At 40.6% G+C, this 15,168-nt stretch overlaps 1 protein-coding gene across 3 annotated transcripts in view; it reads left to right on the top strand.

The window, feature by feature from the left end:
- Positions 1-2,312: 2,312 nt before the first annotated feature.
- The window catches only part of LOC124174978 (calpain-C), a 37,331-nt gene continuing 24,475 nt past the window's right edge, over positions 2,313-15,168 (top strand). Inside the window, exons 1-3 of one of the 3 annotated variants that reach the window (XM_046554737.1) lie at positions 2,313-2,706; positions 5,646-5,928; positions 10,685-10,828. In XM_046554737.1, coding sequence (XP_046410693.1) covers positions 5,917-5,928; positions 10,685-10,828 — 156 coding nt within the window. In that variant the 5' untranslated portion in view covers positions 2,313-2,706; positions 5,646-5,916. The remainder of the gene's footprint in view (positions 2,707-5,645; positions 5,929-10,684; positions 10,829-15,168) is intronic. The other 2 variants (XM_046554735.1, XM_046554736.1) reach the window with 2 other exon arrangements.

Below are 15,168 nucleotides of genomic sequence, written 5' to 3'. Positions count from 1 at the left end.
AATTCCACATATTATTGTTCGAACTTCGGTATTTTTTGTGTAATTGAGTGCCGCCATATAAAACCACCTTCTAAAGACTCGATAAAAATGTTTGTTTTTTTTATCTCGGTCGAAAATGTAGGCGTCGATTGTACCTCTTTAAAATTTACGTTCTTGTCCGCGATAGAAAAAAAAAATTAACTTCCGTCGATCAAAGGTGTACAAAGACCGTCGGCCTTATGGGATATTTTTCGGTCGATTAGTAAATTCTATACAAGGATATACAACATTCTCATCGTTTACTGACCGCGTTACACAGCCATACGAATCCTTAAGGATATTACAGTTTTATCTATTATCGACTGCGATAATTGTCTCTGATGAAACCGAGTGCAGATCACTGTTTTACCATTGTGACCCACCAGCGGTGGAAAAACAAACGATTTCGGGTAAAGTACGGAAAAATTGGTAAACGTCAATCCCGTTCTTACCCACTATTCCATCCCGCATTCGTCGGGTTTCAAACTTATCAGCTTGACTCGATATGCTTCGCAGTTTGATCCTAATTTCCCACTCGCACTCACTCAGCCATGCTTGCGGCACAGTATCGGATCGCGAGTGCTACGGCTTTCACCTCGGCACGCCATAGCTCTCGGCAACAATCAACCCGATCTCCTCGACTTCCCTCCCCCCCTCTCTCTACCCTGCCCCTCTCAGAAAGCCGGCCTTTCTTCTCGTCAAAAAGAACGACAGGCCTGACCGGCCATATTGTCACCCCATAGTTTTTTTTTTTCGTTGAAAAAGTTTTCCAATTTTAAAATATTGTTAAACAAAAAATTAGTCGTTCGTGGATTAATCTCAATTTTCGATCCTCTTCGAGTTTGGAAGTTATGTATTACAAAATTCAGAGTAATATGTTTCTACGTTTAATTCCTTATAAAAAAGAATAAAATAAAAATTCCCGAAGTTATGAAATCTTTAGTAAGAAATTTTTGTTCAAGTACGTTAAATGTATGTGTGTATAAAAGTAATTGATACAAGTTTTTGAACAAAATTAGTCTCGTAGAAATCTACTTCGAATTTATCGGAGAAAAATGGTTCGAATAGTATTTGAATCTGGATGCAAATCCAAAGAATAAAATTGACTGAAAAGCGTTTTAGAACGTGCTGTCGGTAATAATGGCATTGTGTCAAAATTCGCCGGTTCGCCGAGGATCGTGTTTGCAAAAAATCAGTACACACGCACAAACACACGCGTATACAAACATACATCCGTTTCTGACAATACCAGCACACGCGACTGATTTTGTGCGTGACAAAACATGCTTGCTACGATGTTTCAACGTCTTCTTTTTCCATCCGACGTTTTTTTACCACGACAATCGTAAAAGCCAAGCAACGTTATTACCGTTCTTTGTGGTTACCTTTCTATAAATACGAAATTAATGTTTTTGTCGTAAAAATAACCTAACATGTATATACATAATTATACAATCAGCAACTAATTTAGGATCTGTATTAGTTGGTTTTACAAAAAATTATAATCAAAGGTAAAAGACAAACGTAGATAGATGTCTGATAATTATTTCAGTCAATCGTTTATCTTCATCAAGTGATCATTATCAATCACGCAATATTGTACAAGTAAACCTCAGTTTCTAGTAAATGAATTTTTCTTCGTGTTATGAAGATCGTTTAGCCTGATTTCAACGCACGTCAGTACGATACGAAATTATTATGCAGTATTTGACATAAAATAAAATCATCCGAAGCTCTTCACTGTAAGTTTAACAAAAAATCGCAGGTTCGTTTTCGGACCAATCGTCACCGGGAAACACGACTTGTTTCGACAAGTGTATTGATAAGTTTGTAGATGAAAAATTGATCTGGGAAAGCGCAGGAACATCAGAAAACTGGCACTGATCGGTAGAAAATTTTTAATCCCTCTTGTTTTTAGTTTCCCGACGTTTTTCACTGTCCCAGATTAATTTTCCATTCACAAAACACTCGTCAGGTCTCCGGCAGGTGAAAAAAATTTTCTTCGGAAGACGATTTGATTTTCCAAAATTGGCGCGTTAATTAGAACAGCTCGTTGTCGGGTTTCAAACAAAAAAAATAAAAAAATAAGAAACCACAAGTGCCGGAAATTTCGGGTTGGCCCGTGTTCAAACGACGTTCTTGGATACCGAAGAACGGAAAGACGTGTTGCCTTCGCGCAAGGTGGATAATTAATGCTATGCCGTGACGGCGGCGGCGGCGAGTCGAGATATACTAGAGGGGAAAACGCGGAGGAGGAATAACTGGTCGTGGGGACCCGGGGGCCGCCAGCAGAAGTCCCAGTCAGTCCCCCGCTGAACCTCGTCGTGAGAAGAGTCGGTCGAAGAGGTGAAACGCACGGTGAACGCGCCGCGATATTTGATCCGACATCCGGGGCCCGTCGAGTTACCTGCCTGCCGAAAAATCGGGGCCCAGAATTCTCGACGAGGGCCTAAATCCCAACGAATCTTAGGGACATGACTGCCAAAAGGATACGCCGCGTTTGCTGATATTTAAAGCTGCGCGTCGGTTGCGCGCCCTTATAATTATCGTCGAATCTGGATCCGTCTCTGGACTGTTATAATTTAGTGATAATCGAACAAGTGCGGCGAACGGTATTGCAGAGTGAAGTGCAGTTGGTGTCACGGAAAGTGTTTTTATCTATAAAGGAAACCTCTCCGAATGGTGAACGTGAGTATATATATATACATATATATATATACATAAGTTTAATAATGTGTAATGTAAACTGTTATGCGAAAGGGTCGATAAATAGCCAGGCTGCAGGGTTGAAATTACGAATTTTTTAAGTTAAGAATTATCGTGACGACTGATTTCTTTCTTTTTGTTTTTTGAGATAATTTTAAAGTTTGCAGAAGCTCTCGAGTCCGGAACTCGGAAGGTTGGAATTATCGGAATACTCGAAACGTTGAGGATAATCGCGAATTTAAATTTGCAGTGTTCGTAATTTCACCAAATTAATTGGAGCGATGAGCTGGTTTAATTTCTGTAGCAAACCCGAGCGTATCACAAAAGAACTATACATGGATATTTACCTCGAGCGCATAATTTCTCTTATAAATAAATATCGTGGCCAATTATATTTACGCTGTATAAGCCCGACGCGTGAGCAAGCGATTCGCCAAATTGCCTTTTACGTACAGAGCTTTGCAATTTGGGTAACGCTGATTGTCCAAAATCTGCAATAATTCAATTATTGCCCCACTCAGCTTGTCAGTTTATAAATATGAATTAGAAACACCGCGATCGAGCTCAGAAGCTTATAATTATTGTAATCCACGTGTCACATATGCTGCAAAATGCAAGACTTATACGTATATATGTTCGACCGTAAATCGATTAAGGCCTGACCATCACCATCTTTGTATTAAACGCGGATTGTAAGGGTGATAGGTAGATCGGTTTCGGGTGGAATGCCCCATACGTAATACGTAAATATATATGTACGTATATACAATTTCCGGGGAAAATTATTACTTGTATAATACGATATCACTATGCAATAACTATATCTAAAATGAAAGTAAATTTAGCACGCCATATTCGAACGTTTTCGCGTATACTGTACACTGCAATATTTTACAGACTATTATAGAGACTATTAGTATACGTTGTGAGTTAATACACAGTTGGTGAAAATTTCTGTAATGGTAAAATTGTGTGGCAATAATTATATTTGGTGATATCGTCAAAATATGCTTATTGTTCCTGTTAATTCAGCATTTACTCACACAAGGAAGAGATAATATCGGTGTCTCAACTGACATTCACTGAGTGACCAAATCACTGATTTCGACACCCACAAACGGCATTCACTCGGTGTAAAAACATTTGGTACCGGATACACATGTTCGAGAAATTACTCCGAAACTTATTCTGTGACAATTCTTCGAGCCCTTCGAAAACCCATGTCAATTATTTCTTCGTACTTGAAAGAGAAAAAAAAATGTAATGGTTTCGATTCCTACGCGCAGTAAATGTATACAAACTATCATAAGTTTGGACTAAAAACGATATTACGATTACTGGTATTTTTTTCTCGAACTTACAGTTACGTCGTTTACAGCAACGGCAATCAGGCGACTTATTTTCTCGATTTTGAATACTCGTTAGATTCAAAAAGCGCACCAAGAAAAGAGAGCAAAATTTGTAAAGTTAATGTAACGATTGATTTTCAGGAAAAATAATTATTTCGGATCTGTAGGATCGTCTTAAATCGGGTAATCTGTTTTTAAAAAGTAAAGTGTATTCAGATTTTGGAAATTAAATTTCTTCAAAGCGGTTCTAGATTTAAAAAAAAACTAATGATCTTAGTTTCAATATTTTGTAACATTAACGTTACTAACTTCAATCTGGTACCAAGAACCTTTGTCTCGAAGTTCTGAGCTCAGCAAATCCTTACGAAAGAGCGAACAACGTTACGGAGCTTCTGACGACACTGAGTTTGGCAATAATTGGTGGGCAGTGATTCAGTGGGCGATGGGTTTGGGTATGCAGTAAACCTCGCGTTAACCATGCAGGGTTATTTTTACTTTCAATAATTCGCCCACGAGGCCGCGGTCATCGGAGGCCGCATGCATGGGACGCGATGCGCGTTGAGTGTAGGTATTGAAAGGGTTATAGGGAGTCAGGAGGCCGAAAAAAACGATTTTTCAAGGATTTTAGATTAAGAGACGCATAAATTTATTATGACAAAAATCGATACACATGTTGGAGTAGCATTGAACTTCATTTCGATATTTTTTAATTGTAAAAATAATGATTCTTAAAGCTGCTATGTCCGATCTCCGGGAGCACTTCTAAAAAAAGGCGTCTTGCGGTGAGACCAAAATATCTCTGAACTGAATCATCGGAAATGAAAAAACGAAAACGATTTAGTTGATTATAAAGTATCATCTCTTCTTTAATCGAAGGAACAAGAAAAATATTAATTTTTAACAAAACGGCGGCTTCTCGAAAAAAAATTCGAAATTTGAAAACACAGTTGTGAAAAAAACGCGTTCAAAGTTTCAAAAGCACTTTCAAACGCCCCGGGGCGTCTTTGCAAATGTGCGCGTAACTTCGAGAATATTTGTCGGATCGACATAAAATTTTCTGTGTATGTACTTGAATATACCGGGACAAACTCTTGAAACTTGAAAATCAACTGCGCATGCGCTAGTTTTATTGGCTGTTCGCGCAGTTTGGCCATCCCGAGTTACAGCTGTCAAACTGTTTCTGCCGGCGATGTAGTTGACACGAATTTTCGAGGTTAGAATCTCAAATAATTCAGGCAGCGACTCGGAAAGGTTTCGGAAGCATTTGTTACCGGGTCGGAAAGTTGATTTTTCAAAGAACGGTCGGAACTTAACGCTTATGCTGTTTGAAAATTCAAACGTACACATTTTGCGTAGGTTGGCCCGCCTGCATCGCAGAAAAGAATATCGCCGCGGGAAGATTTCGCCGACCAATGAAATTGAATTATTTGGCGCACGCGCGGTTGATTTTCAAGTTTAAAGAGATTGTCCCGGTATGTATGTACATTACGAAAACGAAATAAAAAAAAAGAAATAATCGAACTTTGAAAACTCCTGACTCTTTCCCGGTCTTCTGCAACGTGCGTCTTGCAGATGTGATGCACGAAGTATAGAAATACCGAATCGTCCGGCATGATCTCGGTGCAAACGGAGCCTAAAGGACGTAGGAGGATGATGCGATGAACCCAGAACAGTCAAGGCCACGTGAGGCCCTCGGCACGTTCGCCAGATCCATACTTCCAAGACCTTACCGGATCTCAGCTTGTAAGCTGCAAGCCACTGCGGGCTGTAAGAAACTCTTCCTCTGCAGCCGGCCGTAATCGGCGGATCGGCAAGAGGCAGAGTTCTCGATCGTTATTCTACGATGAAATTGCAGGTATAAGAAAGTTTCCGGACATCTTATGAGGTTGAAGTTGGTAACGTTACTTTAACGATGCGTGTAGAGAAAAATCGTTGCTTCGCAATCTTAGGGCTGTCTGAAATTTATCCGGTCAATCATAACAAAGAATACATGTTCACAGTTTGAAAAGCCAACTCTTTGGAAGTCGCTCTAAAATTATACAACGATTTATTCCACGATGTTTCGTTACGTTAACGTTGCCAACTCCGACATGATGACATCTTTCATCAAGACGGAATTTTTCGTTTTCATAAGTTCACTGAAACTTCCGCATACCGCTAGTAAAATATAGTTGCCATTCTTTTCGTTCGCTCGTGCTACGCACAGTGTCGGCGTTTTTGCACATCGATAAGCACCCAGGAATCAGGAAATCATTGCTCGGGGCTCTTATGCTTCTTGTTTCCGAATACGGATCAGTCCAAATTAATCTGAACTGACCGCACTGCATTGATATGGAATACTTAACGTTCCTTCTGGAGCTACTCGACATAATGCGTGGGTTTATTATTTAAATAACATGTTGCATGCCCGTAATTTTCTCGTACGGTGCTCGCGGTCGCTGCAAAAATGGCTGCTGATCGCCTTCCATCGTCTAATCCAGTTCACTCATTTCAAGATAACGTCAAGACTACATGCCGAGGTCTTTCTTGACGAACGGGTCTTCCGTAAAATGTACTTTTCGCGAAAAATATACCGCGAGTTCGTTACATGTTGAGTAACGAATTTCTCTTTGCTTGATCGAAGAAAAGAACGGAAGAGAAAAAAAAACACAGTAGTCCTGGTCTTACATCTTCATCGTTTGCTTTTCATCGGTAAGTGTCCGATCCCCGGAAAAAATAGAACGGCCCTTGGACTCGACCGGTATTCTTCACTTACGATTCACACTTTCGACATCCAGTCCGCTTTCCCTTTCACTTTGCCAACCACATGCGACACGTTCACTCCTTCGGTCAATAGATAATATATGCGTGACTTATCGCACGTAACTTCGGAACATTCGTATTAGGTATATGTAATCTGTTGTTGCGTAACGGTTTAATTGGTCGTTGAAATAATCCTTCACAGATCGTCGTCGAGACGTGGTTTTATGAACTACCGTGCAAAAAGCAGTTTGTAAAACCTGACCATTTTGTTATAATTTTTGTAGGCGTTGTTCACTTTGCTGATTGAAAGTTAGCAATAAATATTCAGTACAACGATACCTAAACATCGGTTGCAAGGTACAAACTACTCGTATGAATATCCTACCAACGCTGCAGGCAGGCAACTTAACGGCCTAGAGGCAACGTTATGACACCAAGGTAAAAACGTTTTGTAACGAACGTTTAAACAATGTGAATTCTAACGGAAGTGAAAGTATAAAAGGAACCTATGAGATCCAAAGCCCATTATATCTCGCGCGGAAATCACATGGTATTAACAATATACGCAAGACCGGAATTCCTCGTGTTTGATGTGCATGCATGGGTCTCAACGGCGCGAATAAGAAAGATTGGACAAATATTTTCTGTGAACATCGAATCGCGATAAACACCGAATAGCCCGAGTTCGAATGACCATTTTCTCCGTCTCACCAGTCCAAACAGAAGCAGACGAAATGTAAATTCATCAAGTCTGCAGACATGGTCGGTGCACTACGCGAGCAGCTCGACTCGTTCAAGTCAATTGCCACAACGGTAATTCAAGAATTGTACACGGGGTCAGGTGATGTCATTTTTAAGCAACAAGCATCGCGTACAACCATTACTGGTAGAAAACCGCCCACGAGGTATTATCTGCAAGCGAGAAAGGTCAATGGTCTGTGACCCTGACGACACCTTAGGGATCTGACCATCCGAGCGTCCTTCGAAGACCTTAAATAGCAAAGTGTCCGTAGTCTGGTTACTTTTCAATGAAAACCATGAAAGTATAACGTATTCGAGTAAAGACAACTCACAGGATGATCAAACACAACAGCGTAAAGTATACGTGTGAAATTTTCTATGCTATGGTCGAGTGTTCGAACCTATTTGGATAATACAGTCGATTTATGGAATAAAAAAGATGTTCGGTACTCCACGCGTTGTATTAACAGTGTACCTAAGGCAATCGTCAAATCTCGTTACGTGTTTACTTTTTTTTTACTTCTGCTTCCTCCAATCGTCGAACAAGTGATCATCCAACTAAATTCTATGAAGATCTATGCATGATTCTCGCCCAGCTAAGAGCAATCACCTCGAGTACGTCGGTAGCAATTCGAGTTTCGGATCTTGACCTGCCTCGCGTTACGTAATTCCGTCCATTCAACGAGCGTGCAGCCGCCAGAAGGAATGACGGATTAGAGTGGCAAAAACGTAATTTATCTACAATCAGCTTCATCCGTTGATCGTTGCGTCACGTTCGCGGTCCAGGCAGGCCTAGCATTTAATTCTAGTTTCACGTTCATCTAGCCCTAAGCCGGCCATAAACCAGCGTTAGCGACCCCAGTTGTAGTACCAAGCTCAAGTCGACTGGTCGAGAGGGTGATGAAACGTTTTCAATTCTCAAAGTCTGTAATATGGATCGACTCCTGAAGTCATTCCTTCTCTTCGCGCTCAGTAAACATGCAACAGATTAATAACGACTGACCGCAGGTGCTGGATAATACGCAATTGAATAACCTATATTGCAAGTGATACGTACGTATACCTATATGTATAGTTGTTATAACAGAAATACCGATAATAATGATTATTAGTCCAAGAATATTGACGAGAACGGTAATCAAGACACCGTCGCCAACGCGAAGCAAATGCAATCTGCACGGATATACTTTTACCAATAAGTGTGGGCATCTATTTCGAAGGTCAGATCAGACAGAAGTCTTGCTTTGAACCACCTCTGTCTCCATACAATATGTACATATTCAGGATACGAATTACTATGACGTGTACGTGATACAGTGATACTATACTTGCAGGAGTCTGGACATTGTTTCGTGTATAATAATAACAAACGGAGAACAATTTTATCATTGTTCGCCAATCTCTCACCGCGATCTTGAATAAGAAACATTCTCCGACGTGGCGCGTGTTACGTAATTAGCTATGGACTAAAATTCGAGAGGGATCAGAGTCAGTCGTATGTGGTGAATGATGATGTTTAACGTGGTTCGACGAGACTCTGTGAAAAACTAATTGCAACGTACGATATCAATAACTGGTCATGAATATCTAATACTGGACAGTTTCGCTATCGGAACTTCCTCAGCGTATCATTTGGCACATTTGCCCAGCTATTGTGAAGTCCGCTTTATGGTCTTCAACTCTACGATGCAAGACGCCTAAAAAGGCTGCGGTTATACGTGCGATGGTTTGAAATCTCTTTATGCAAAAACCGGTATTTATTAATTATAGAACATAGTTTTGCGCGTGGATAGATTTGTTCGGACATACGATGGCATACCTTGTCCACTGCGATTCGAAGATCAAGTCAAGTGTAGAAAAGCTTCTATGATTCATGGATGTTTAGTAATAAGGAGTTGAAGCACTCAAGTTTGGGCGAAGACAGGTTTATCTTTATCGATACCGGTAACTTTAAGCCTCCAAGAGGACATTGATCCTCCATTTTTCCACTGAAATAACGTACTCCAATGCTGTAGCATAAATTTGCAAGTTTCAGGTTAAAATGTTTGGATTAACGCAAAGTCAGAACGTATCTGGTGAATTTCGCACTCGGCTAGATGGCCCCCGCAGGCTTGAAGACTACTCGGTTCGCTGGCTCTTCCTACAGAGCGGGAATCTCATCCACTTCCATTTCCTTCGTTCCGAAGTGCACCGCTGACTCTCTTCGCATCCTCAGAAACATTTCAAACCATCCTCCGCGACGTTGCCGCGATTCTTGTCGATGCTTCTTCGATGCCGCCGTCATTTCGGCCGCTCGAAACCGCTTCCAAGCTCAAATATGAAGGTCACAAAAACGCGGAAGACTTGTTTGATCCTGTAACCTTTGAATTATTCATCTCTCGATGACTTGTAGCGTATAAGCCGGGTTGTAATATGGCCAAAATGCGTCGTGAGTTGGTCTTTAGAGACGAGTAAATGTCCCCAAGTGATCCGAAATTCGGTTTTATGTTCAGGAGAGTTTTGTCAGACGTCTCTGAACGATTGTTTCGTTACGCTAATACGGACGACAAACATTTTTGGAAGACATATTATGTCGGCCTCGATACAAACAACCGTAGTGTATAATAAATTAAGCAAGTCCTTGAGTGCTGATTTATTTTACTCGGCAAAAGGAAAGGACGTGTCGAGAAATGGTTTCAATTACGAATGCATCGTGAGATGGATAAGTCTTCCTTTAATGAGTAATCACCAGATTCAATTTTACCCAGCTTAACGGATCCATTCTCAGTTTAACTAACGAGATGGTGGCTAATGAGAAATTTAATCTTCCTTTTCACGTTTCTTCACGACACGAGCGAGCGTATCAACGAGCGTAATCACAATCAACGATTATTTAGTCTAACGAGATCCTGGTGTTATCTGTTTCGCTGTAAATTCCTATTATTTTTCACTGTCTTCTTTTCGATTTTATCCCTCGTTTCTTTTTTGTCAACATGTTCATTATCGACGTAACCGACAGCGACACTCGCATAACTAATCGTGTATCAAATCTTGAAATGTAACATCGCTGCGATCAATTGTAGAAAGGTAGAATCAAAAATGTACAACAACCGATCGGCTAACCGGAGGTTCTCTTTTCTTTTTTTCAGGACGTGATGAGCGAGTACGAGCGCATCAAGCGAGCGTGCTTGAAGAGCGGGGAACTCTGGGAAGATCCTGAATTTCCAGCAACCCAGGCCTCTGTGTTCTACCACCAAACGCCACCGTTTCAATTTCAGTGGAAGAGGCCCAAGGTAATTGTTCTCTTCTCAGCAACCACTAAAACTGTAAGGTAGAAACGGGTCGAAGCAAAATAACCGATTCCCACGCCCGCATGCACGAGGACCATGCGAAGTCCTGATCTTCGCGTCCTCCTTAAGGATGAATAGGCCGGACCGTTTGATTCAAAATTTAGAAAATAAGAGTTAAGACCGTTCGAAATATCTGCGGCAATGCGTTAAATGCGCCAATGATAGTGTGATAAAACAGGATACCACCAAAATCGTATGACACAAGCTTGTAAGAATAGGTCGACGATAATTTGAGACACTTTTATTGAAATTAGAACGTTGAAAATGGTTAAACTCTGGTATTTTTTAATGCTTCTCACGTTTCGCGTTGATCGCTTTCATTCGCGCAAGTGACGTTGTTGCGGGAGATTTTGATAAGTAAACGGTTACATCTCTTTTCCTACCTTTTGGTACGGACGATCCAGCCGATTCATCCTTTACAGCTCTCGAGTGCCCTGGATACCAGTTTCGCATACCTCAAAGCCCACGTGCAAACGTGTTGTTTCGCGTATCAAGGGATTCTATGGGAGCAAGACTTCTCAAAGGATATCAAATCATGAACTGCGATCTCGCGAGTGCAGCTCTCTCGGCGATTACGAATAACGGGAGCGCGTCGGGTTTTCCTTATTTTTTGAGCTAGCTGGGCCAAGTGTTTAAATTGGAACTGTATCCATTACGGTTTCTCTGTCGAGTATGTCCGACACCATCTCCTCATATGCAACGCAACCGCGTTACGTACCTGTAACAATACGTGTCCTCTTGTCCGACGAGGAACTGGAGCAAGCAGAGGGCAGACCCCGTGACTGTCGTACCTACCTTAAGTTTACCTTATTCTGTTTGCAACAACGGCCGAGTCAATTCTCCCAGAAACCGGACGGTGTAAGAAGAACGGGAGATCAACGTATTGCGAATGAATTAACGGTGAATGTTGAATCGATATGCAGATGAAGTGGGATCTAAAAACACAGCAATCAATATTTAACCTTGCGAAAATTTTATCTCCGATTTCGCCTGGCGAAAAATAAAAAATGTGGAGACTCGATAAGTTGTGTAATTTTTATGCAATAATTAACCACGTGCGAAATTTAATACTATACGTGTCACTGATTCTCTTAAGACATCGTTAAGTCGTTTAGTATAATTAAAAGTCCAATTTATAGCTGTTTTCACTGTATGGCAGGGATCTCATCTAATACTTTAATTTACGATGCGATCGAATGTTCGACCTGTTGTAGGTATGTGTGAGGAAATTGGAGTTCCCTCGATCAAAGTCGTGAAAAATAGGATTCGAGTGTTATTTCGAATCGTTCTACGGTGAGAGTGATTCGAGGTCGGATCAGCACAGCCGAAAAAACTTACATGTCGTTACAAAAATGTGTTAATTAAACGTGAAATAAAGGCTACTTTCTGTTTCTTTCGATTTCACCTCATTACCAAGTAGAAACGTACAATATATCTGACGTAAATAAATCAGACCACTTTTTTTTTATGCAATAGTGATTCTCGACGTTTTTTACAGCTCACTTAACAACCACATTAAATGACTGAAACTCCATTGACAGCTCATTGGATGTGACACTTGTTCATTTCGTGAAATAATCGATAATAACTTGTTTAAAAATTGTTAGTGCTGTGATGGTCAAACACGGTATGTATTCCGGTAAAATGGGGAAATCTCATCGTTAGCTTGAGAACCTAATTAGCATATTGTTTAACAAGGAGGCAAGCTTGCTCTTCTCGGCCCGATCGTACGTTTGCAGTATGAATCGTAGCTAAGCCAAAGACGAATATTGCAAATACACGAGGCGACAAAATCGTCGCTTTCTTGTTGCACACGATTCCTTATATAACAAGAGTATGTTAGGCGGTTTTTCACAAAGCACGAAATTGAGGTTAGGGTCGCGCAATGTCAGATTTGTTCGCGACAGCGCCTGCGCGCAGTGCGGAAAAGACCATTTTTAACTCCTGGGACTTGAAAGTGCTATTTTCTGTACTCCGCGCTTGCGCATTCGCAGACTCAGTCGACCGTCATAGAAACGGGTACTTTCTGTACGGAAAACACGCGTGAAGAAACACGTAAAACGTGCTCGCGTTATATGTATAATATAACGCGTTTTATATAAAATATAATAGTATATTTCGTAACTCGTCTGAAACCCTTATCCATAAGAGTTTCGACCCGTAATTTTTATCACCAGAGCCAAGAAATCGCGATTTTTAGGTTCGAATGTTGAAAAGATAATGACTCCTCACCACCGCGATCATAGAGAGCAATTAGGGAGTACAAAATAACGCGTGGCAACTCTGCCTAACATCAGTGTGTGAGAGACGGGACCGCAACAGTGTGTTAGAAGATTAATTTCTCGGATTATTACGTGAGCTGCGGCTCTATGTATAACATCCACAGCCTTGTTCGGCGAAGGACAAGTTATAACGAGGGGCAAGAAGTCTGGAGAACGTGCGGGAATTTTTTATTTTTATTTTTTTTTTTCTGTTGTACCTCCTGAGCGACGAGCCACCAGACGGCTGAAAACTTCGAAGTCCCCAGCGCCTTACGTCACCTTAAAGAGTTGGGTCGCAAAATGTAATAAAAAGAGGCCGAAACATCGAGATGTAAACAATGAATTTGCAGTGCCAACCACCTTGTATAATAGTTTTATTTCTAGTGCTTGAGTAAACGTTGTTCAGATATAATTAAAATTTTTATATCCATGTATACCGGGACAATCTCTTGAAACTTTAAAAGCAACTGCGCATGCGCGAGTTTTATCGGCTGTTCATGCAGGCTGGCCATCCCGAGTTTCATCTGTCAAACTGTTTCTGCCGGCGATGTAGTTGATACGAATTTTCGAGGTTAGAATCTGAAATAATTGAGGCAGCGACTCGGAAAGGTTTGGGAAGCATTTCGTTATCGGGTCGGAAAGTTGATTCTTCAAAGAACGGTCGAAATTTAACGCTTATGCTGTTTGAAACTTCGAACGCACACATTTTGCGTACGTTGGCCCGCCTGCATCGCAGACAAGAATATCGCTGCGGGAAGATATCGCCGACCAATGAGATTGATTTATTTGGCGCATGCGCGGTCGATTTTCAAGCTTCAAGAGATTATCCCGGTATTCATATATCTGTACTTTCGTATAATTGATAACAAAAAGAAAAAATGTACAAATGTAGGTTCAAGCCAGATTGTATACTCAAACGAAGTGAGAAACTACACGAAGTAGTTGATTCAACCGTTTAAATTTACGAGAGGAAATTGTAGGTACTCGGAGGTTTACGGCAACCGCGTCTAATTACTGATAAATACGTTCCCCACACCACTTCAGCATCAACAAATAATTTTTCATGGTTAATAAATTATAAAAGCACCTCAAACGAATGATTTCGTTTGTCGGTTTGACGGATTGAATATTTATGAAAATAATTTCTACCATTACGCGAAATGGACTAAAATTTTCGGTATCGTATCAGAAGTGACTGAATTGTGAAACCCATTACGATATTAAAATTTTTTTTTTTTTTTTTACTTTTGTTTGCGTGACCAATTGTAAGGTGCACCGATCTCTAAATAATAGCTGGAGGTATCCAAAGGCAGCTACTATAAACGACCGGAAGTCTCGAGCCGGCGAAGGTCTTGCGGTGAATAATGTTTACGAAATCTTTTGACGATTGGAGTCACAAAGTGATCTCAGCCTTGCAGTTTCACTTTTTCCGAGTGACTGGCCAAGCTCTTATAATAACTATTAGGTTGCTGATTGATCAGTCGATTCGTCAGACGGTCTCTGCTCGTAACGGTTACTGTTTCCGGTCCGGAAGTAACTCGTACACGTGCTTCAAATAATATCAGATATCGCGTGTGACGGGTAGCGACATGCAAATACGTTTGCAGGATATACAGAAACACGTCAAAATTTTCTATAAACATTTCAAATATTACGAAACTGAAACAATCAATTTTGGATAATTATGCTAATAATTATAACTCGCGACGAATTCTTCACCGCAAAAATATAACTGCAATGACGTTTTCTTTTTTTCCACAAATCAACGCCCAAACAACATCAACCCGTATATATAGAATCGAAAAATCGAATACGTTTAGCGTGTTTCATTGAAGTAAATTGTCTGTAAATTGCTCAATTTTCATGGCGGTATTACCGCAACTAGGACAGGCCTAATTTAAAATTCTTTATTGGAACGTGACGTTAAAAACGGTAATAACGATCAATCAAAAAATTTCGCAAAGCCGACAAAATCACATGGCTTTTTTTTTTTAAGCCTGATTGGAATCCACCGTGTGATTT

Source organism: Neodiprion fabricii, chromosome 2 (genome assembly GCF_021155785.1).
Source record: "Neodiprion fabricii isolate iyNeoFabr1 chromosome 2, iyNeoFabr1.1, whole genome shotgun sequence".
NCBI lineage: Eukaryota > Metazoa > Arthropoda > Insecta > Hymenoptera > Diprionidae > Neodiprion > Neodiprion fabricii.
Note: the sequence above shows the minus strand (reverse complement) of the source record. Positions and strands in the feature narration are given on the sequence as shown.